The 24,591-nt window shown below is 35.1% G+C and overlaps 2 protein-coding genes and 1 pseudogene across 2 annotated transcripts; 2 read left to right on the top strand and 1 right to left on the bottom strand.

The window, feature by feature from the left end:
• Positions 1 to 4,423: 4,423 nt before the first annotated feature.
• LOC143600312 (transcription factor PIF1-like) lies at positions 4,424 to 8,955 on the bottom strand. The gene is made up of 8 exons (XM_077078041.1): positions 8,886 to 8,955; positions 8,163 to 8,814; positions 6,872 to 6,973; positions 5,894 to 5,959; positions 5,740 to 5,805; positions 5,272 to 5,661; positions 5,125 to 5,203; positions 4,424 to 4,669 (listed from the first exon to the last, which is right to left on the bottom strand). Coding segments are annotated over exons 1-8 (1,362 nt in total). The 5' UTR covers positions 8,888 to 8,955; the 3' UTR covers positions 4,424 to 4,664.
• A 2,597-nt stretch (positions 8,956 to 11,552) lies between these two features.
• On the top strand, positions 11,553 to 13,559 carry LOC143601845 (uncharacterized; annotated as a pseudogene).
• Positions 13,560 to 15,850: 2,291 nt separating this feature from the next.
• On the top strand, positions 15,851 to 18,472 carry LOC143601837 (pentatricopeptide repeat-containing protein At3g03580-like). Its single transcript, XM_077079138.1, has one exon. It carries the CDS (start codon positions 15,851 to 15,853, stop codon positions 18,470 to 18,472), a length of 2,622 nt encoding a protein of 873 aa, XP_076935253.1.
• The last annotated feature ends 6,119 nt before the right edge of the window (positions 18,473 to 24,591 follow it).

The following is a 24,591-nucleotide window of genomic DNA, read 5'->3' as shown; positions in this document are numbered from 1 at the left end:
TCATCACATCTTGAAGGGTATAACCGACTCCCCTTTTGTGTTGATCAAACTACTGAATCGACCAAAGAAGCGTGGGACTCCCTTGAGGAAATGCATGACCGAGAATGCCTTCAGTGAGAAATTCTTGGTAAAATAAATTTAGTAATTACAAAATGGTCGATTCGAGGTCTGTAATGGAGCAAGTTAATGATCTGCCACATATATGGGTCAGTTTACTTAACATAAGTCCCCCATAACATGGGGCCGTTTACTTAGCATAACACGAAGGTGGACGGATCTATCTTCGTGTCAGGTGTCATTGATGAACCACCTAATCTTCTTGAAAAGATTTTAAGCACATGTTGAAGCATTAAAAGAAGAACAATCATTGTTTTAACTTGGCAGCCACCTTAACCTTATAATTGAGGAGTCCTTGGCAGCCACCTTAACCTTATATTGGTGGACCCTCTTGTGTGAATATGGTAGAAGAAGGTAGGTAAACAAAGAGAATCAACAAATTCAAGGGTAAAAAGAAGTTTAAGAAAAGAGTCTTTTCAAAAGACACAAGGAACCAAACAATAAATCGAAATTGGCTTGTTGGAATGTGGTAAATCTAGATATTTTAAGAATATTGCCAAGTTGATAGAAGAAAAAAATAAAGCTGGAACAAATGGTTGTGCTTAAGGAATCAAGGATCCAAGGATTATAGAATATACAAGTACAACAAGGTCAACTGTTAGATAATAACACATGTACAAGAATTGTCATTGATTACGTCTTTACGACGAATAGAATGCTTCGTATGGAAGCGTGCTAACCGAACTCGTCCTTTGACAAGGAAACTTGAAGCTTCAATTTACTTACGGAGGATTTTTTTTTTTCCTAACTTGGAGAATATTTTATTGTGTATGAATATAAAATAATCTTATTTCTGGTGCTGTCTACAAAAATAAGTGATGGACTTGACAAGGATATCTTGCCAAGGCATAGTATTTTTTGAATTTGGATATTTATGCAACAATATGTTTAATAAATATCAATGATATGCTTAGTAATGATATCGTATATATAGCTAGCAGCCTAGCACTAGCATTACTAAATCATCACTTTGATACGCACGCATTTTAGACACTTACATTATGAAACGTAGCAATTATGCAATTAATTTCCATGTTTAGGGGAAAAGAAGTATGTTATTGCATTTACAGATGATGTTCTAGTGAGTTTCATGTATATTAGTTGCATACTAAAGATGAAAGCTCTAGATAAACTTTAAATCTATAAAAAAAAAAAGAAAAAGAAAAATCCTATTTGAATAATGCTTTATACATTGATATAGGAGTAGGGTATTTGGATCAAGAAATGAACCATTCTAATTCTTATCATATATGCTTAGGATTTAATTAAAGGGTTTTAAAAACTAAAGCAATAGTTGCAAATAAAGTCACGAGTCACTTATATTAAAATTTTCATAAAGACGACCATCCTAATTTACCCGAATACACACAAGACCACAATCGTCGTCAAAATTCCTTTCCATAAAAAGTGAAGTGAAGCACATGACATTCCTGCCACAAACTATGAATTTTACTACAAAAAGATTCTTTAATCAAGTGGATCGTTGGACCAGCATATACAATTATTGCAACACCCACATCAACGACATATTTATTTAAAAGGACATTTGATTTTCCATTCTCACAAATATCTAAAATCACATATATATTTTTCAAAATCCATGCTTTCAATCAACTTGTTTTAACAAGTCAATTCTCCTCTTTAATTGTATTATAACAGTAACAACTCACTGAATACATCATTAACTCCTACATCTATGATCTATAAATATCCAATAAGCATCAACTCTCTCTCTCTCTTCTTTTTTTCAATATATATAACTAGGTTAAATACCCGTGTATACAGGGATTGAGTAAACTACATTAACGGAAGAACAAAACAATGTGAAATACTTATATTAATTTGGTATTAGATGAATGAATATGAAAATGTATTACAACGTTGAATAAAATAAAATTTTCATAAAATGAAAAAAAAAAATAGATTGACCCCATCTTGAGTTTTAATCTAAAAAGTATGACATAAATCTCTAAAATCTCTAAAGAATTCTTCATATACAAAATTTTTAGTTACCCACATCATCAAATATTAGAAGATTGACCCCATCTTGAGTTTTAATCTAAAAAGTATGACATAAATCTCTAAAATCTGTCGTTATATATAATGTTTAAAATTTATTTAATCAAACTTTTCTTACTAATAGCACACGATTATTGCTAAAAAAATAAATTATTTAGTACGAATATCAATTTGATATAGGGATTTATATTTTTTAAGAAGAATAGTGTTTAAAAAAAAGATTGATACAAGTCATACAAATACTTAAATAGACAATACACAAATTTAAAATAAAAACATTATATTATAAAGCAATATAAATTGAAAAGGTTTAAAAAAAGATAAGCAACACACCGAATTCTAAGAGTTTAAAACAATGTTAATCCATAAAAATTGAAATGATACTTTAAAACATAAAAAACATTATCTTAAGTATAAAAAACAGCTCAATTTTTTCAAAGCAACAAAGGATCCCAAACAACATAAAACCATTATAGGTTTGGGATAATAGCGATCGTTAGATATTTTGGCCTCACTTTTTCATAGCAACACAACATCTTAAACAAACATTAAACCATTATAGGTTTTGGATAATAGCGACCGTCAGATATTTTGGTCACATTCACATGTATTTTTCCTGAAAGGTATTTATCTAGATTTGATGAACATAAGCATGTAGCATCGCATGACCGATAATGAAAATTACCGTTGTTGGATGGTTGTCCAAAACTTATAACATGTAAACATGTGTTTTTTATGTGAAATAAATCAAGTTTAATAAAAAAACATAGGATAATAAGATTAAATAAAAATTAGTTTCTAAGCTTTTGAGCATGTTATTATTAATTTTTTTATAAAATGCAATAGAAGTTATAATTATAGTAAAAAAAAAAGACTATTATTTTATACAAGTCATTAAATCGTAAAAAAACAAAGGAATTTTATATTAAAATTTTAAAACAAATATTGTAAAAGGACCTCATTAAGAAACAAATTCTTTTAGGTAAAATTAAATATTACGGGAAAATCATGTTAGTAAACTCATAAGCAAAGATGTTAAAATTATGAAAATAACATTAATTTTTTATTTAATAATACTTATTAACAAAGATAGTTTAAGAAAACAATGATAATTTTTAATTTCAAAATAAAAACTTGTAAACAAAAGAAGACAAATTTGAAAAAAAAAATGAAAAATAATTAAGGTGGTTAAATAATATTAATTAAGGTGGCTAAATGATGTTTTGCAAGTGTCATAAAGATGGGCCAAATAGGTGTCACTTGGCACAACAACATTTTTCTTTAGGGAAAACATTATAGAATAGTAACCAAGTTTCAAGTTTGTTTCAATTAAGTCACTCATATTTTGTTTTGTCCCAATCAGGTCACTCAACTTTCAATTTGTCTCAATTAGGTCACTTAAATTTCAATTTGTGTTGTAAAACGAGAGGGACAACCACAATATTATCGTAAGTGATACATTTACTGATAAAACATAAAAAAGTGTTGGTTTTAGTGACGTTTAAGTTATTTATAAACATATAATATGAGGGTAAAAAAGATAGTATTAGAACATTTATCCAAATTTGAGTGACCTAATTAAGCTAAAATTGAAAGTTGAGTGATCTAATTGAGACACATTGAAAGTTGAGTGACATAATTGAGACAAAATTAAAAGTTAAGTGATCTAATTGAGACAAAACGAAATATGAGTGACCTAATTGAAACAAACTTGAAACTTGGTTACTATTATATAAAGTTGTCCCGTTTGGTTTGTTTATTATAATAGTAGATTTCTTCATTCCAAAATAACACCGATGTCACGACCGGACCGGACTGACCAGTTGAATCGACAACCACATAAAGTACTGGACCGAATTAACTGGTTGAATCAAGAGTATGGTACTGGTTTGATTGAGCGTGGACAGTTTCTGTTATTATTTTTAACTTTTTCTTCTTTTAAAATATCATTATTCATCTTTTTAAAACTTCTTGCTTCGTATTTTAATTATTTAAGCGTTTGCATTTTACTAGAACTACAGATCTACACTAAGACATAGATTATTTATTTCAGCGTTCATATTCTCTTAAAACTGAAAATCTACTTCAAAACATAAAGTACACAAAATTGCAAATATTTTTGAAAATTGTTTATGATGTCGTCTCCTTCCTAAATTCGACCCGATCGGTCCAGTGTTCCCTTACGCAAACATTGCAAAACATGTGAATTTTTCAAGGAAGCATACTATATGTTTAAAAACCAAACATCATAATAAAAATGATAACAAATTATATAAAGGAACCAGGCGAGAAGATGAGAAAGAAACGACCAAACAACATGCATGTTGGTTAGCGACCAATTCTACTTTTTAATAATTAATATATTTTGTAACGGTAAAAAAAGAATCAAATAACGCTATATATAATTATTACATGAGTAAACCCAGCCGGTGTTGATAGTCGACAATCTTTTGATCCTCAAGTCCTTCTTAAGCTACAAAATTTAGTCGGCTACGAAGCCTGTTCTCTAAACAACCTCCAAAGCATCATCAACCTGAAAAAAATTACAATTTCTTATGCGCCTGTTCATGCTTAATTGTCTAGGTAACAGAAAACAAACCAGAAGCATGTTCATGCCCGTTTATTTAATTAAACGAACATAGATTCTTGTTCATTTTCACTAGTTTAATAGAAAAGCGTTTCAGTTAGTGTACCGTATATAAATCTCTTGTTTAAAAAGTTTGTAATATGTGTATGCTAAATTTCTTTTTTACACATCAATATGTGTAAGAAACTAAACAAAACTAATGAGTCGGCTGGTCGAGCCACGAGCTGTCTCAAGCTTTTCAGCTCGTGGTCAACATTTCAGCTCGTTAAAATAATATAGCAAAGCTAAGCTGGCTCATTTAAGTTCTAGCCAGAGCCCAATCTGGCTTAACCCTGCAGCTTGTCTCCTTTAAAGCCATGGTTTACAACTATATTGACATGTAAATTCAGATTTTGGTTTACCGGTTTGATGATGATTGGTGCTGGTAGCATCTTTGCAGCTGCTAGGTTTAGTTCCAACCGGGGGCACACCTCCTTGATTCTGCTCAAAAACAACAGTGTCAGCTCTGAGTTATATATGAATATTATCAGACAAAATATATATAATACCTGAGGAAGTGGTAATTGTGTTGGATGGAGACCAATGTAATGTTGAAACGGATCCGCAAAACTAGGAACTCTTGGATGATTTTGACTTTGACTATTTAGAGTCAAAGGATTCATCATTGGATCTGTCATGTTAGCTGCTTGACTAGGTGCAGGGCCCGCAATGTTAACCGGTGGCATGTTAAATCCTGGAACTGGAACTGGAAACCGTTGACCGAGATGAGCTGCGGCTGCAGCAGGATTGGGCGGTAACGAACTGGGAAGTATGGCGGGGTGTGGAACCATAGCACCATTCATCCCCATTCCCATACCCATACCCATAGCCATCGGGGGCACATATTGTTGGACACCTGGGAACATCATCGGTACCATGTTGCATCCCATGGACATCATCTGCAAATTCACAAGTACTAAGTTGTGGGCCTTATATAATTAGAAAATAAAACATTTGATTATTCGAGTTTTACATACCTGAACTTGCATTTGAAGTGATTTCAAGTATTCGATTGCTTCATCCAGCATTGAAGCTTTGTCGGACTAGAATACAAATAATTTTGATGTTTAAGAGGGTTGATAAATAATTTTGTATATAACTTGAAAATTAAGGAATGTGCGTGCTACCGACCTTATTGCATCGTGGTATTAGTTCTTGCAAGGCCTTCATCTTTTCATTAATCCTATCTCGACGTCTCTACACAAGTATTATAATTACAAGGCGACAAATTTGGCAACTACCCATGCGGATATTATATTGTGACAAAATCACGAAAGCAACCATTTTCTAAGTGTGTTACAACTTATTTAGCCACGGCGTATCTGACTTTTTACCACCAATAATGAATGTAACACGCAGCACCATATCGCCTATGTATTAATATTAGGAAAATTGAAAATAAATAATCCCACATTTTGTGTATTGGCCGATAATAATCCCATCTTTAAAAATCAATACCAACAGTCTCACCTTTTAACTATTTTTATCTCACTGGTCCCCCGTTAAAAAATACTTAACGTCGTTATGTTTTTTCCCTAGTTTCAAACCGATGTTTTAAGGCTTTTGATTGGAAGAACGATATGAGTCGACTGATGTAAAACTTATCTCGAAACGGTGGTTCAAATAACTTGATTTTTGTTAATTGAAAATTCAAGCACCCGAATTAAAACATTGTTTCGTCGTTTGGGTCACCATTTCGAGATAAGTTTTACATCGGTCGACTCGTATACTTCTTCCGGTTAAAAGCCCTAAAACATCAATTTGAAACTAGGAAAAAACTTAACGACGCTAAGTAATTTTTAACGAATGACCATTGTGACAAAAGTAGTTGAAAGGTGGGACAATTGGTAGTGATTTTTAAATATGAGATTATTATTGGCCAATACACAAAAAGTGAGATTACTTATTTCATATAATCTTTTAATATTATTGGGGTGGCATTTAACACGGATTTAGGCAAGCAAAAGTAGATACGCGACCAAAAGATCCACCTATCTCATGATTTTTACCTGCAGTTATTCTAATATGACCTTAAATATGTAACACACTTAAAAATTACCACTTTGGTGTTTTTCTCTTATATTACTATTTGAGAGGAAGAACACAAACCCTCTCCGTAAGATTGTGGACCTCTGCAGCACGAGTCCTTTTTGTAGAGGTTGATCCAACGTGAGATTGCTTCTTTCCATCAGCATATTCAAACTCGACGTCCTTCACATGAAAGAATATAATGATATATGGAATGTGCCATAAATATTATTTAGCGTGAACAAAGTGCTTATAAATTCAAACTGTTACTGTTCACCTCCTTAATTTCTACTTTGATAGTCCAAGTTAAGTATATTTTTACTTAATTTATTAAGTATGATCCCATAATAACAACTTAACACAATGATCATGAACATGAATCCATATATGTTTTTGACTACTTTGCTTTAAACCTTGTAATGAAATGGAAGCTGTGGTGATTATAGTAATATAAGTGAGTTGGATTGCAAATTCATCATCTTTGTGTACGTTGTTATTGGTGGTATAATAGTAGAGATATGTTGCATCGAGTATAAAATCAAATTTAACCTCCCAACATGAAATTTATATTTAAATATAGAAGTGACCGAATTATAAGATAATGAAATAATGTATAAGATAATGAACTAATGTAACTATCGTAATATTTAACTAGACGTGCATAGATACCGACTAACAAACAAAATTAAAAAATAAATAATAATAACTATAATAGATAATAAACTCAGGTTAACACTTAAAAGTAGTCCTCCATGTAAGCATATGATATCAACCGAGTTTGTGAACATGATATAGGGTGAACAAGTTTTCTATTGGGTTGATTGTGTTGATAACAAACATTAGTTGCTCAGTAGATGGGAAACAAACTTTCTATTATTATTATTATTATTATTATTATTATTATTATTATATAACATTTTTTTACACATCTGGTAGTTATGTTTGTATATAAATTATGAGACACAGTTTTGTTTGCATTGCTCATTCATTGAACATAACACATCTTCAGGCAATACACGTGCCATGCTAGTCAGTGAACTTAAGTGTGACGTGGCAACAAACACCCACGCATGCATTGAACTTGACGATTTTCCCACCACAGAACATCATATTATGAATTTTACTTTTATCATCATACTCTCAGAAGTTTCCATAACATTTCTAAATCTTCTACAGAATCTTAATCAAAGTGTTCAATATATAAAAAATTTCACTATTTATCAACTAAGTTATTAGCTTAAAAGATCCTTTATATCATAATAATATTATTATTTCAAAAATAATAACAACACAACTTGTTGCTGGTTTACGTTCTGTTTCGATACAATCACTGTTTTTCAGTTTCCTAAACGTAAAAAAAAAGCCTCATTACCTCAATGTGGCACTCGTTATCGTCGGTGTCGACACCCTTGCGCTTCCGATCATCAGTAGCTGGCGGCGGCCTTTCGGACACCGGCTCCAAACCGGCGCTTGCTCCCGACCCACCTGAACCTGGAGATGACATCACACTCATGTCGCACGTCTCCGTTTCCCTTCTGGCGCCAATACCAGAAATTGGCGCCGGTTTATCCGACACACGCGAAGCCCTAGATTCCTGGGGCTTCGCCGATAGTAACGCCGGCGACGAACTCGACGGACCTAGTTCCGGACTCCTAGGTCTCGTGAATTCAACTTCCACGCGCCGGTATGTTGACACAGGAGGCCGAGGTGGAATCATTACTGTCGGTGGTATGGAATTAGGCGCCACGGAGGTTATGGTTATAGCAGGCGGTGGAGGATACATGAGATCGTTACCGTATAGATAATTGTCTAACGGACTATCCTCCACCGGATAATGAAGCCACGAGGCCATCTCGTCTTTCTGCATGAAAACATTATTAGATGGCCCCGTGTCTTCTTCACCGGTTGCAGCGGTCTGAACCGAGACCCCCGCAGCCGGCTTCTTATTAGATCTCGGATTCTGGTTGTGCATCACAACCTGTCCGTTATGCCATATCAGCTCCATAATATCATCATTTCCTCCCCTGCAAAATCGAACAACCGAAATTAAACCCTAATTCGAATCAAATAGTCATTCAATTGGTAACTAATTTACATTGCTGATTTGTTACGCAGCTCCAGTGTAGTAAAATCTTCGTCCGTTTCAAAATTAGGAACTGTATGATTCATCGTCTGAAACAGTACTCGATCTCCACTCGAATCGAGAGTAATTCAATTGAAACGTCATCCAAAGAGTATGAACAACAAGATGAGTGAATAATAATTTGTGTTTGAAATTGAAGAAACATGAAATCTGTTGATGCTTGTGGATCAAATTAACCGTGGATGGTAGAAAGTACTGTGTCGATCATCTGAAGCAGCGATAAACAAGTATCAACACGGTTGCAGAAAATTTTGAAGAATTGTTTGATGATTTATTATTATTATTCATGAAAATGACGGAGAGTAGATATTTGAATGTCAGTGTGTGCCTCAAGTCGGAACCTTGATGATAAGCTAGGCGTGTCTTTTTCTTTCTTTCTTTCTTTCTTTATCATATCGTTTTCTGTTTTTCAAATTTTATAAATATTAAAGATATTTCATTTTCTTTTAGCAGCTATTTTTTTTTTTTTTTACCATTCACCACATGTCACAAATGAAATAGTTCAAATAGAAGCGACAACTAGTTATTAAGCATCTCCAATTGTGGAGGTGTTTTTATTTTCTTACACCTTCGCATCAACACTGTCTCACCATTTTTCTTTCATTTTTCTCTCGTCTCTCTTTACTTTTATCTCATAAGCACCCACGTTAAAAATACAATCTCTTCTCTTCTTTTTCTCCTTCATATGGCACTCTCTCTTCTCCACAGATTTCAAATCACTTGTAAGTTTACCACTGGAGATGCCCTTAGAACCATAGAAAGCATGGTCGTGCATCCTAAACGGCATGACCATGCTGACAATATTTGTGAAAGCCACGGTTGTGCTCCCCAAATTAGCTCGTGTGGGTCGACATGAACCGCTAAATCTCGCCCGTGCTTTGACAAAACTGACAAAAGACTGCAAATCGTACAACCATCCGAGAGCATCAATTAAGGCGTGATCGTGCTCGAACAAAATTTTGCCTACAGATAGTGGAGGAGATCATGCATTCAATACATCCACTTCCACCCTCCATTCTATTGTTTTTATCTGATTTTATCTGTTCAAGAGAGTCATCATTCTTCACCGAGCATCAAGAAGTATTCTACCAACTTTTTATTTGGTTATAGTTTCATAACAAAATTTAAACCAAATGATAGTATTATCTTTATGCCATTGCCACTTATTAGAAGCTAAAGTTATTGTATCACTTTGGTGAGAATGAGATAGATATTCATGCACGTCTACAAAGCTTCATATGGTCTAAAAGATAAATGAAATTTAAGATCGTTATTTAGGGAATGAGCATAAAACTTTACCAAATAAGGACCGCATTATTTATGGGTTGGTTTTCTTCATGGGTCCCAATCCAATTTTAGGGTGTGTGGTAGCTAGGAACATTTCATATCAATGGTGTCATCTTTTATATTATTAATGTTATCACCAATCATTGATTTTATATTTTCATGCTCACCTTTTTAAATACTTTTATATAGCTCATTTATGACTATTTTTCCTCGGTGTTATAGAAGGTGTGAAACTTGAAACTCGAAAGGGCGGACGAGGTGGTATCTTTTTCCGTACTTAGGAATGTTTGTGATTGCTTATTTTTATTAATTTATAATTATTAACTTTTTAAAAGATTAGTATGAGTGCTCGTGCGTTGCGCGTTGCATTCGCTATAATTTATTTTTATCAATTTATAATAATAATAATTTTTATTAAGCAAAAACTTAAAATTAAAAACTCCTAAAAGTTTTTTACCAGGCATATCCAGAGTCTTTTCCTAACAAGATTATTAAAATTAAAATCCATATAATTCATTAATTATTATTATCACATAAGATTAAAATTAAATCTGAAAGCTTCAATTGGGTCAAGTGGTGGACCATTATTGGGTCACGTCAACTTTATTTTTTTGTTTTGTTTTTTTGTATCAAAAGTAATCAGAATCAACCGAATTCATTTCAACTCAACATCGTAACGCTTGATACCAACAACGCTCAGGTTTTGTTGACTCACTGGCGCAATGCCCGAAACCGGCAACGCTCAGGTTTTACCAACCTTTTGTTTTAGTACGTTCTAGTACCATAGCGAATGCAACCAACCTAATTCACGTCTACTCAGCATCACAACGCCCGGGATCGACAAAGTTTAGGGTTTACTAACGCCCACGACGTTTTAAATATTTTAATTTTTGTCTATGTTAATCTTTTATATTTTAATTCAACGAATTTATTTTTTGGGTTTAATTATAGTGTCGTTACGAACGTAACCAATACTGACTTAATTTGGTGCATTTTTTTGCTGTGCTTCTTGCACATAGTGTGCCTTATGTACACAAAAGCGATGTAGCTTGCGCCTTGGTGCGCTTTAAGCGCGTTTTTTAAAACCAAGAATGCAGTAACACAACGCGTCGGATAACACAATAGTTTACGTGATATAACCTATAAAAGCCACCCATATGATTATTGAAAAAAAAAGAAAACAAATAAAATTTCCAACCACCAAACACCTAACAAGTAAAATTTTCTAGTGGTAAAATTTGCAACCGTGAACTTCATCCGGTATTACCAGGGTCCAACCACCAAACACTTCCATGATCAAGAATTTGATACCAAACATATATATATATTTATATGATTACTTCACTCAAGCATGCACACTTCCAATTTACAGCAATTCACTCTCATTGCCGTCTTCTGTGTTCCAATTCCAATACAAGTTCCAGTTCTTTATACCAATGCAACACAAAAATCACCACATTCTTCAGAAATGGTGACATCAAATCCGCACTCAGTCTGTTCCATGAGATGCCAATCAAGAACATTGTCACATGGAATTGTCTCATTTCTGGGTACCTCAAAAACGGCTTCATTTTAGCCGCCCGCAAGGTGTTCGACGAAATGCCGAGCCGAAATGTCCTGTCCTGGACCGCAATGTTGGACGGCTACGCCAAGTGTGGGAGATTGGATGACTCCAGAATGTTGTTTGATTCCATGACTGATAAGAATGTGGTCTGTTGGAATGCTATGTTGTCCGGGTACACGAAGAACATGAGAATCGATGAAGCAAGAAACTTGTTTGACCAAATTCCCGCCAAGAATTCGAGATCTTGGGCTATTATTATTGAAGGGTGTTTTTGTGTAGGGCTTGTGGAGGAGGCAAAAGGGTTGTTTAATGTGTGTCCGTTTGAGGATGTGTTGATCAACAATGCAATGTTAACTGGTTATGCTGAGACGGGAGATGTTAAGTCGTTGTGGAGGTTGTTTGTTACGGCGTGTGAGCTTGATGTGGCGTCATGGACAACTGTCATACGTTGTTTTACGAAATCTGGGAAGATGGTGATAGCGCGGAAGTTGTTTGACGAAATGCCTACAAAAGATGTAATCGCGTGGACTGTGATGATTCAAGGTTTCGTGCAAAACAATCAGATTGAAAATGCGCGGAAAGTGTTTGATGCAATGCCTAAACGAGATACAGTTGCTTGGAACTCGATCATGAGCGGGTATGTTAAAAATAATAGTTTAGAACATGCTTTTGAGCTTTTTAAGAGCATGCCAAACCGCAATATAGTTTCGTGGAACACAATTCTTCAAGGGTATGTTCAAGAAAACGAGGTTGTAAAAGCTCGAATCTTTTTCAAGAGGATTCCGGTTAAAGATCAAACCACTTGGAATATAATGATTTGTGGGATTCAGAGTGATGAGGCTTTCAATCTTTACTCCCAGATGCTGCATAACCGAATCAAACCAGATCATGTAACATTCACTGGTTTAATATCTGTTTGTGGGTCACTTGCTCTACATGGTTTGGGTAAAGCAATGCACTCGTGTGTAATCAAATGCGCGTATGCAAACGATTCAACAGTTGTTTGTTCATTAATATCTATGTATTCCAAATGCGGGTTTATAAACAATGCTAATTTAATCTTCGAAACCACCATAAAAAAAGACACAATTTCATGGAACGCGATGATTATGGCACATGCGTGTCACGGGTCGGGTTTAAAAGCCCTAAAACTGTTTTCTTCGATGACAGAATCTGGTTACCGACCCGATGATTTGACTTTTCTAGGATTATTAACCGGTTGTGCTCATTCGGGTATGGTTAAAGAGAGTTGGGAGTGCTACAAATCAATGGAAAAAAAGGTGGAAAATAGTCCCTAAAGCCAAGCATTATGCATGTATGATTGATGTTCTTGGTAGAAATGGGATGTTAACAGAGGCATATGAGTTGGTTAAACAGTTGCCAGTTGAGCTTCCATCATATACATGGGAAACATTATTAAGTTGTTGTAGAGTTTATGAGAATTTTGAGTTAGGTGAATTAGTGGCACAAAAGCTTGTTGGTACTCGCGAGTTAAACGCTGGCATTTGTGTGCTTCATTCAAAGATTTTTGCTGCAAGAGGTATGTGGGCCGACGCAGCTAATGTTAGAACATTGTTAACGCGTCGTGGGGTTAAAAAAGATGTTGCGTGTAGTTGGATTGAGTTAGAGGGTCGGGTTTTTCGGTTTGTTTATAATGATAGGTCTCGTATTGAATTGGATGAGTTGCATAAAATGTTGGAGAGCTTGTCTGTTGCAATGGAAATTTATGGGTAAGTAGAGTAATTTATGTCATTTTTTTTCTTGAATTTGTGGAATAATTAATGTACTAAATATATATGATTATGAAAACTATATTAAACTGATGAGGGTGGACAGGGCTCTCTACTTGCCCCCACCCAAGCTCACCCGAGCTACCCACTACACCGCCTCCCCTTCGAGTAGATCACACGAGCAAGAATTGCGAGTTCCACATCTTGGAGCTAGGAGATGAAAGTCTTTGAAATATACCAGGTCTTAACACAAGTAGTTCTTTAGTATTACATTATACCGAGAATTATATAGACATTTTTTATATCTTTTTTTTGGTTTTTATACGAAGGGTATTTTCTAGTCATTTTTGAAAGTTTTAGCCTGTAGTTAATCTCCATTTGTTTTAGGGACCAAACACGTTATGTTTGATACGAAATGGTGTCTGTCAACTTCAAACATAAGGTGTGACATTATGTCAAACAACTATGCTGTAAAAGTTTAGATGACTATTTCACTGTGTGTCCTTTTAAACAAATTTGGTATCAAATAGCCTTATATTGCAGTTGGTATTAAACTACCTGTCAAATCCATGGAGTGCAAAGATTTTTGAAAGCTTTTTAAAAAAAACTTTATCTTTCATATTGACTTACAATTCATTCGTTAAGTGATTAGCTAACAATTGTAGAAATGTAATGTGGAATGCTCAAGTACACTATTCAAGTACATTACATGGTCTTAAAACTGTAAACAAACTGAAAGTTATGCAAACCGTTTGACGGGAAGTTCGTTTATGTTTGTCCGTTTAATTAAAAGAACGAACATAAGCAAAGACTTTCGCTCGGTAAGTTTGACAAACGAACATGAACAGAGGGCACATTGTGTTCGTGAACATTCAGTAATATGTTCGTTTGCGTTCGTCCGAAATGTTCGTTTATTATATTTTAAATATTATTAATTTTATTTATTTAGTTATTTTAACAACGAACACGAACAAGTTGTTTACTGAAGATACATATAATTCAATTTTAGTGATTGCAACTAAAAACAACTAACCATTCTTTTGTTTGTTAGGTGATATAAGCTATTAGCAAATTTTTGTACGATTTTAATCAAGAGGCAATTTGGGGACATATAATTAACTAACGAATAAATAACAAGCATAGCCCCCGAGCAAGCTCAAGCTTGAAAACTTACTCATGAGAAGAGTTTGAGCTCTATGAAGTTAAACGAGTCAAGCTCAAGCTCAGCTCGCTTAACTTACGAGAGCTCAAGCTCAAGCTCGGGTTGTTTGTTTCAAGATAAGTTGTTTTGAACATAATCTAAATAAACTATTTACCTCAATTGGGATGTAAGCGGCTCTCATAACTGAATATTCACATTATATGACTTGGATTAAGACTGACGTCTTGATCTTTTGGTTTCAACTCCATTCGGGGGCCCATCTCGTGAAGTTCTATAAAAAAAGATTTTTAAATGAATCAAAACAGGACAAAAACATGAAACATGCAATACATGACTAATGTAAATACCTAGAGTTCATGCCAAGAATTTCAAACTTTCGATTGTGCTCATGCTTGGTTTCTCCCCAGTATTAATATACACCATCACAATTCACAAAATTATATGCAATACAACCAAGTAAAACCGTTTTATGCAGGCTAGTTAGTAAAGTAACTATAGTGATAGTATAGAAATAAAATGAGTAAATAAAGTACCTATAAGATTGATAACATATATCTATCAAGCAAGGGTTTTTGTATCTTGCCAAAATCTCACTAAACCAGAACTGCAATAAAGATATAACATATATGTCAGTGTCAAGCAGTGAATCTTTCTTTAAATATAAGATTAATTGGTTTGAGTGCACACCTTTATGTGTTCTTGGATTGTTTTCAAAGAACAATTACTTATGATAATGAATGAACTCAATGGAATGAATCTATAAATTACGCCACAAATTGGTAATCTGGATGAACAAATATAATTGTTTTAATCGGCTAGCCTGATCTTTTGACACCAGGTTCGCTCGATTTGTGCATTTTCTTTCTGTATCAAATAGTAAAGATGAGAAAAAATAGAAATGCTTTCGAGTTTCGCATCAACAGATGTAATTTCGATCCACAATCTTAATCATCCGTTTCATAAACCGGGACTTCCTCTATATGTGTAAGGAAAAAAAGTTCCCTGCTTTGAAAACAAGTTAGAGAGCTATACAAGTATACAACTCTAAACTTGCACATATAAAAATAAGAACAAAATAGACAATTAACCCTCGAAATTTTCCGCATGCATGCCATGAGAAAAGCTTTTGGGTCCATCAAAACTGCTTATGAGACGTTTAACCAATACATCTTCAATGTTGAATCTCATCTCAAAAGCAGTGTGTTGGGCATCAAACATCAAACAGCTTGACAAAATCCATTCAGTTTTAATCACCTCAGGACTCCATCAAACGGTCTTCTTCTCCGGCAAACTCATCACCAAATACTCTCACTTCAACTCCCCAAACTCATCCTCATTAATATTCGCCTCCGTTTCCCCTACGGCCAACGTTTACCAATGGAACACCATCATCCGAGCCATGACTCACAACGCCTTCTTCACCCAAGCTTTATATTATTATTCCCAAATGAGCCTTCTTATTATTACACCCGACACCTTCACTTTCCCTTCGGTTATCAATGCTTGTGCCGGGTTACTGCACCCCCAAACAGGCAAGACTGTTCACCAGCATGTCTTGCATCTTGGGTTTGCATCCGATTTGTATATTGCCAATGCTTTGGTTGATATGTACTCCAGATTCGGACAACTTGATGGCGCACGCCGGGTGTTCGACGAAATGCCTAAGAGAGATGTAGTTTCTTGGAACACGTTGGTTTCGGGTTATTGTGCGCACGAAAGGTGGGAGCATGGTTTGGAGATGTTTTGCCGGTCCAGGACGGTCGGCGTGAGGCCTGATTCGTTCATGCTCTCGAGTGTTCTACCCGGGCTGAGTGTGGTTGCAGAAGGTCACATGGTTCATGGTTTGAGTTTTAAGCTCGGCGTTGATGTCGACACGCGAGTCTGCAACGCTCTTCTTTCGATGTACTTCAAATTCGATAGCTTAGAAGAATGCGAACGGGTTTTTAGTGAGATGGATGTTAGAGACGATATTACTTGGAATACTGTAATCTCCGGTTACTCGCAAGCTTATTTGTATCAAGAATCGGTCAAATTATTTATGGAAATGCTGCGTGAGCGACACAAACCGGATATATTGACAATCACTTTGGTTCTTTGTGCGTGCAGTCACGTAGGCGACTTGGAATCGGGAAGATTTGTGCATAATTACTTAGATGTAAATGAGTACGAATGCGACATGAAAACAAGTAATATCCTTATTGGTATGTACTCAAAATGTGGTTCTTTGCAAGCAGCAAAAGATATATTCAACAAAATGAAAAACCGGGATTTGACATCATGGAACGCGTTAATAAACGGTATTATCAAAGCATCACGGTATGGAGACGCCTTGGCAACTTTTAGACTTATGAAAATAGGCATAAAACCTGATTTTGTGACATATGTGACAATTCTTTCTATGTGCACCCTTTGGAAGAACTTAACATTAGCAAAAGAGATCCAATGTGAAACAATTAAAACCGGATTTAACGCGTGTGTGATTATTAGAAACGCTCTTATTGATGTGCATGCTAAATGTGGTAGCATGGAAGATGCACTGAACCAATTTGAGGACATGAAAGACCGCGATATTATATCATGGAACACCATTATTTCTGCATGTTCATATTCAGAAGAGTATAATCTAGGGTTTGAAATGATCACACGAATGCGACTCGAGGGAATAGTACCAAATATGACTACGATTTTATGCGCATTGCCCTTATGTTCAACCCTAGGAGCTAAAAGACAAGGTAAAGAGATTCATGGTTGTGTTTTAAAGTCGGGTTTCGGGTCAAACATTCCAATTTGTAACGCGCTTATCGAAACGTACTCAAAATGTGGCGATTTGAGAAACTCGGTTCTCGTTTTCGAGCATATGAAAAATCGAGACGTGGTGACATGGACCGCGTTGATATACACGTACGGGATGTACGGTCACGGAACAATGGCCACAACCGCGTTTGAGGATATGAAAGCTTCCGGTACCGTTCCGGATCAAATCGCGTTTCTTGCGGTCATCTTTGCGTGTAGTCATTCAGGATTGGTAGAAAAGGGACGATTTTACTTTAACCAGATGAAAAAGGATTACAACATTGACCCAAAGATTGAACATTATGCATGTGTAGTTGACCTTCTTGCACGGTCCGGGAGGTCAACCGAAGCCGAAAAGTTCATACTTTCAATGCCAGTAAAACCCGATGCAAGCATATGGGGCTCTCTACTTAGTGCTAGCCGAGCAAGCGGGCACAAGGAAATAGCAGAGCGCGCTTCACAACATATTATTAAATTAAATTCATCAAATACAGGGCATTATATATTAGTTTCGAACGCGTATGCATCTTTAGGGAAATGGGATCAAGTTAGAATGGTGAGAAAATCGATTAAATCTAAGGGGCTTAAGAAGGAAGCTGGTAAAAGTTGGGTGGAAATTAATAAAAAGATTTATGCTTTTAGTAGTGGGGATAAGTTTTTTGAACAATATGAGGAGGTTAAGAAGTTGCTTGAGGTTCTTTATGATTTAATAGGTAAAGAAGGGTATGTTCCTAACTTGAAATCTGTGTTTCATGATGTGAATGAAGATGAGAAAAGGGATATTCTTTGTGGGCATAGCGAAAGACTTGCAATTGCATTTGGTTTATTAAATACAAAGGCTGGAACGCGGTTGCAGGTGATGAAGAATTTACGGGTTTGTGAGGATTGCCATACGGTGACAAAGTATATATCTAAAATTGTGCAAAGGGAGTTTTTGGTTAGAGATGCGAATCGGTTTCATTTGTTTAAGAATGGATCATGTAGCTGTGGCGATTATTGGTGAATAAGATATTTGCATCCACATCTGACATACACAAAAGATCAATGGTGTGATCTCCCTTCATCTTAAAAGGGTTTTTTATCATATTTTTTTACAAAAAAAGTAATAAAAATATGTTTTTATTATGCATTTTCAGGTGATGGTTTTTTCATATTGAAGGCAGGATAACTTCCTGATCTGGGAAACTGGAAACGCAGGTGTGCAAAGGCCAAGATGGGGACTAAGAGGTATATTTAAGGGTGACAATTGTGTCAGGTTGACGGGTTGAATTGTTCAACCCGAACATGACACATATATTTATTCTTGTCAAAAACATCAACCCTAACCCACATGCACTTAAAGTTGTGTAACCGAGCACGATCCGTTTAACCCATTTAATTAAACGTGTCATACAAGTTGGCAAGTGGTAATCAAGCTGTAAATGTGCCAATCGAGTTAGTGGGTTGCAAAAGAAATGGGTTAAATGGGTTGGTGGGTTCTTGACATGGTTAACTAAACAGTCAACCCAACACGACCCATTTTTTAAACGGGTTTGATGTGCACCGAAAACTTGATTATTTTTGTGTCTTGTTCGGGCAGTGTTAGAAATTGCCACAGTAGGTATGTTAGTATTTATATGCTTGAAAAATACCAAACTCCGGTCGCACTTATATATTTGTATTTATATGCTTGACTATTTTAATTGCCTTTTACATTATTAGACCCTTCAATCTGCTTGTTTGTAAGTTTGCAGGAGTATTTAGGCATTCGGTGAAAAAGAAACAAAACTAAAACTAGACAAAAAAATGAAGAATTTCATTAAGGTCATGCCACTCCAAATCCCCCGAACCAAACTTGAAGCATGTTGTGCCCATATCATACACGGACAAGCCTCAGTAGACATGGTCCTGTCTCCCATTAAGCACGCTTGGCCCGACAAGGATTTAGAAAAGGCACTCCCGTGTTGACAAAAAACATGTCTGGGTTGGCAACAATCCAGACAAAGTAGGGTCGTACATCCTAAACGGCATGACCAGGCTGACAGGATTTGTAAAGCATTTGTTGTGCTCACCAAATTGGCACGCGTGGGTCGACATGAACCGCTAAATCTCACCCGTGCTTTGACAAAACTGACAAAAAGCTGCAAACCGTATAACCATCCGAGAGCATCAATAAAGGCATGATCGTGTTCGAACAAAATTTTGCCTACAAATAGTGGAGGAGATCATGCATTCAATACATCCACTTCCACCCTCCGTTCTATTGTTTTAATCTGATTTTATCTGTTCAAGAGAGTCATCCTTCTTCACCGAGCATCAAGAAGTATTCTCCCAACTTTTTATTCGGTTATAGTTCCATAACAAAGTTTAAACCAAATGATAGTATTATCTCTATGCCACTTAGAATCTATAAACTTATTGTATCACTTTGGTGAGAATGAGATAGATATTCATGCACGTCTACAAAGCTTCATATGGTCTAAAAGATAAATGAAATTTAAGATCGTTATTTAGGGAATGAGCATAAAACTTTACCAAATAAGGACCGCATTATTTATGGGTTGGTTTTCTTCATGGGTCCCAATCCAATTTTAGGGTGTGTGGTAGCTAGGAACATTTCATATCAATGGTGTCATCTTTTATATTATTAATGTTATCACCAATCATTGATTTTATATTTTCATGCTCACCTTTTTAAATACTTTTATGTAGCTCATTTATGACTATTTTTCCTCGGTGTTATAGAAGGTGTGAAACTTGAAACTCGAAAGGGCGGGCGAGGTGGTATCTTTTTCCGTACTTAGGGGTGTTTGGGATGACTTTTGGTATGAGAGAGAAAAGTTAATAAATTACACATTTGTAATTTTTAAAATGACATCATGCACTTGAAGAAGGGATATGGAAAGATTAGAAAATATGATGTGACGCTGATGTGAAATAGAGATATGATACATGAAGCTAGGGTAGAACCAACCATACTTTCAATTAACTTGCTCACAACTCATGACGAGACATGTTACCCATCTTGAGTCTTAGCCCCCCCCCCCCCCCCCCCGGGTATACGGAATCCGGGGTTTAGCTTATCTGCGAGTAAGCAGATGGCTTAACCCATTTTAGTTTTCGCTAATTATTTAAATCAATTATTAGATATAAGTAAAACAAAAACACTTATTTTTATTTTCTAAGTCAAAATTTTCTCTTGAACATTTTATTTTATGAATTGATGACTCAAATGTTGTTTTTATTGTTATTACTTATGTTAGTGTTTTGCCGGCTTTGAGTTTGACACATGCAAATAATAAGTGAAATAACATCCTTCGTTTATTTGAGTCTGTCCTCTTTTTGTTTACAACAATTCCACCAACCATTCAACATCGCCATCCAATCCATTGTTATCATTTAAATTTAATGAGATCCAACACCACCACAACCTAAAATATTTTCATAACTCTACGTTCCTTTGTAAACCTCTCATGTTTAGAACAACTCATCTCTTAATCATATTTTATTAAAATAATGAATTATTTTTATTGTACTTCTTCATATCTAAGTATTAATTACTCAAATACAATATTATAGTAAATAACTTGAAGTTATGTATTTAAACTACTTATCTCACAATGGAATTACAATACATGAAATAATCAAAACAGTAAATTACAATGCAAGAAAATAAATGCTATAACAATAACGTGAGTTAGGACGAAACAAAAATAAAGTAGAACAAAAGATTATAAACAATAACTAAGAATACAAAATAACTTAAATGAAAGGAAGCAAAGTGAATTAGGTGATGACTGAGAATTCGTGTTCAATACAGGTCCCTTAAAACGGATTTCGGGTTATCTCGGTAAACCCGTCTGTCTTCCAGTGTACAACAGCTGAAGCAGTATGTACTAGTATGTACTGCCCGGGATTAACGTGGCACCCGAACTATACCTTGAACGAGAGAGTACAAGATCGAGAAGTTGGAAACGGGATTTTGGTTGAGAATCGGAGTGAAAGAGATGCGTGATGTGGTTTGTGTTGGTGTGTTTTGGATCTCACCACCATCCTCTTATTAGTTACTCATTAAATAGTTAGCTAAATGCACAAAAACTTAATCCCAAAATATATAAATAAACATATATACTTTCGTTTCGTAAGAGGTGAGCAGAAATCGGGTAAGACTTGCGAGGCCTGAACCGGATTAGACCAAGTTATTTACAATAGGGTAAGTTCTTGGGTCCTAAGAATACCATTAAACGGGTCCGGGTCGGTTATATACATGAACCGATTAGACCCGGTTATATACAATAGGGTCGGTTCCCGTTTGTTGAGAATACCACTAAACAAGTCTCGTGGGTCTGACGCGCTTGTTCACCCCTAACTAGAGGTGCACAAAAAACCAGTGTTGTAAAATTCAGATTCCAAAGCCTTGGAATCGGCGACTCCAAGGTCCTCGGATATCAACCTTGGCCCTTTTCACAACTCGGTCACCATTACTCGTCAAAGTCCAACTTGGTCAAAAGTCGAAGTACTCGGGATTACTCGGCCTCCAAGGTCAACTCGGCCACCAATTTTTATTTACTTAATTATTTATTTTAGTAAAAAATGAAAAATAACAACAAAACATGAATTTTTTGAATTATATATATTTTTTTTCATATGAATTATGCTTATTTTGATCTGAATTATGCTTGCCTTAACATATATATAATATCCAATAATTATTTTACGTTATATTTATCATGCCCTAGTACAAGCCGAGTACTCCCTACAAGGGGGTCGGCCGCCTAGTGAGTTTTACAACATTGCAAAAAACCCGAACCCGGAACCGAATCCGAAAAAATACCCGGAACCGGTTTTTCTAATACCCGGGTTTTTGATACCTGAACCCGTACCCGACCCTACCCGTAGGGTACGGATAGGGTATGCATTTTTGTCACACCTCGACCAAAGGCGGCGGAACATGCCGAGGTGTAACGATTGTCCATAAGCACATGACACTAATTAAAGTGACAGTATTTAATAAACTCATTTCATTTCACAACATCGAAAATGTCACATAACAATTATCCATAAAATAACCATAAACAAGATATCACAAAATATGGCAAATTGATATTGTTCATTTTTACTAATATCCTAAGGTCTTTGATGTCGTTTTCTTCACAATCATAAATCAACCAAGATGCAAACCTGCAACATTTCATAAAATAAAGTTTGTCAACACAAAGGTCGGTGAGCAATTCATAAGTTTAATCATATTAGTATATAATAAAGATAACCACAAAACTTGCATACGAAACGATAAATAAAAGTGGTAATTTGGATAAATAGATATCGCTAAACACATTAGCGACACCTAGCTATAAGGGGATGCCAAATAGTCTAGGATTTTATAGTTATCGTTAATTGCATTACGTTAACGACACCTTGCTATAAGGGGATGCCAAATAGTCTAGGATTTTATAGTTCCACCAACCAAAAGCGATAAACACATAGGCATATAAGCATAGAACACCAAATCGAGCAATTATTTAGGTAAAGTATACAACTACGTTTGTGGTTTAAGATTCAAATATAAAGCATTTGGTTGAATAAGTATGAAATGTCACCCTCAAAATAAAAGATGGAAAATGGGGTATGAAGTACTCACCTTCAAGTGGTAAACTTGAAAGATGATAATTTGGAGATTTGTCGGAACGACGAGTTTAACGCACAATGCCTAAAAAGAAAAGAAGTCTTGAATTTAGAAAGGTTGTCTTGAAGGTCTTTAAACAAAATAAATGTTGAGAAATATAAATAATTAAAGTTCAAGGTTTAAAATATGACTATTTAAGAATTTATAACAATAACCCTTTAAAAATGTAAGTTTGCTCGAAACCGGGTTAAAGTATCTAACCTTAATATTTACTCAACCTATGTTAAGTAATAAGGTGGGTAAAATGCAAGAATGCAAATCCCTTTGGAATAAAGATACTAAAACGGGTTTTTTTATCGAGTGTTCGGGTTGTCGGTTCGGGTCTTGATAATTGGTCAAACCCAAAGTCAACTTTCCAAAATATTGAATGTTATGAGATAACTCAATAAAATTTAATAAGACTTAACCAAGTATGTAGTTCCATTGTTTTAGAACTAACAACGCACGTTAAGCGAGTGTTCGGTTTTGTCGGTCCAAACTTTGTTATGAGATCAAGTTGGATCCAACATTTTCAAGTACTTAAGAAAATATTTAAAAATCAATTTGTAACTATTTTTAAAGAAATATACAAGTCTTGATGGCTAAAAAAACACACTTGTGTGTCTTAAGCGAGCAAGAATCGGTTTGGTTCGGTTTCCATCTCACAACAAGTTCATAGATGGTTTCCACATGTCCAAACACTAAAGAACTTGTATAATAATGTACAAATAAAAAATACCAAAAGTTAACAATAAAGTCTTTAAACAAAAGTTCGGTTTTCGATTCGGATCGTGTTTCGGGTTAAGACCGAGGTAAGATTCTACACACCCATAACCATAGAATTTGTAAAAATGATTTTAGAAACTTAGATCTAACACTAAGTATGTTTAAACAAACAAAACTAGTAACAAAGTTCGGTTTACGGTTTAGAGCTATTTACGGTTAAACCGAAGCATAGACTTTTAAAAACCCATAACCATGGAACTTGTAAACATGACCAACAAACTAAAATAAGCAAGATTAATATGTATGAACAAGTTATATAGATGTATATATATCAAGGACACGAAGTCCTCCATGAAGCCTTGCCTTATGGGGTCCGAAACCTCACAGACCGGAATCGGAGAAGTAAATACCAAAGGTAAACAAGGGGTGTATATTATATATATGTTGCACAACCATAAACAAGTATTAATAAGGCTACATAAACTAATTAAGATGAAAGACCAAAATCCTTCAAGAACACTTAAGAAGATAACCTTGAATCTTTGATGTTTGAGAGAGTTTTTTTTTTTTTTGAGTTGTAGCAAGGGAAAATGAAGAGGAAAGGTGGTGTATATATAGGGTAATGTTGGTGGTCAAATATGGGTGTGAGACACAAGAGTTTTCATACAAAATGGATCAAGACAAAAACACAAAACAACAAAAAAATAAATATATAAATAAATAAAAATAAGATGTTTTCAAGACCCAACAAG

This window comes from Bidens hawaiensis, unplaced genomic scaffold, assembly GCF_021521415.1.
Source record: "Bidens hawaiensis isolate Kalapana, Puna unplaced genomic scaffold, B.hawaiensis_p1.1 tig00001960_1, whole genome shotgun sequence".
Taxonomy (NCBI): domain Eukaryota; kingdom Viridiplantae; phylum Streptophyta; class Magnoliopsida; order Asterales; family Asteraceae; genus Bidens; species Bidens hawaiensis.
Note: the sequence above shows the minus strand (reverse complement) of the source record. Positions and strands in the feature narration are given on the sequence as shown.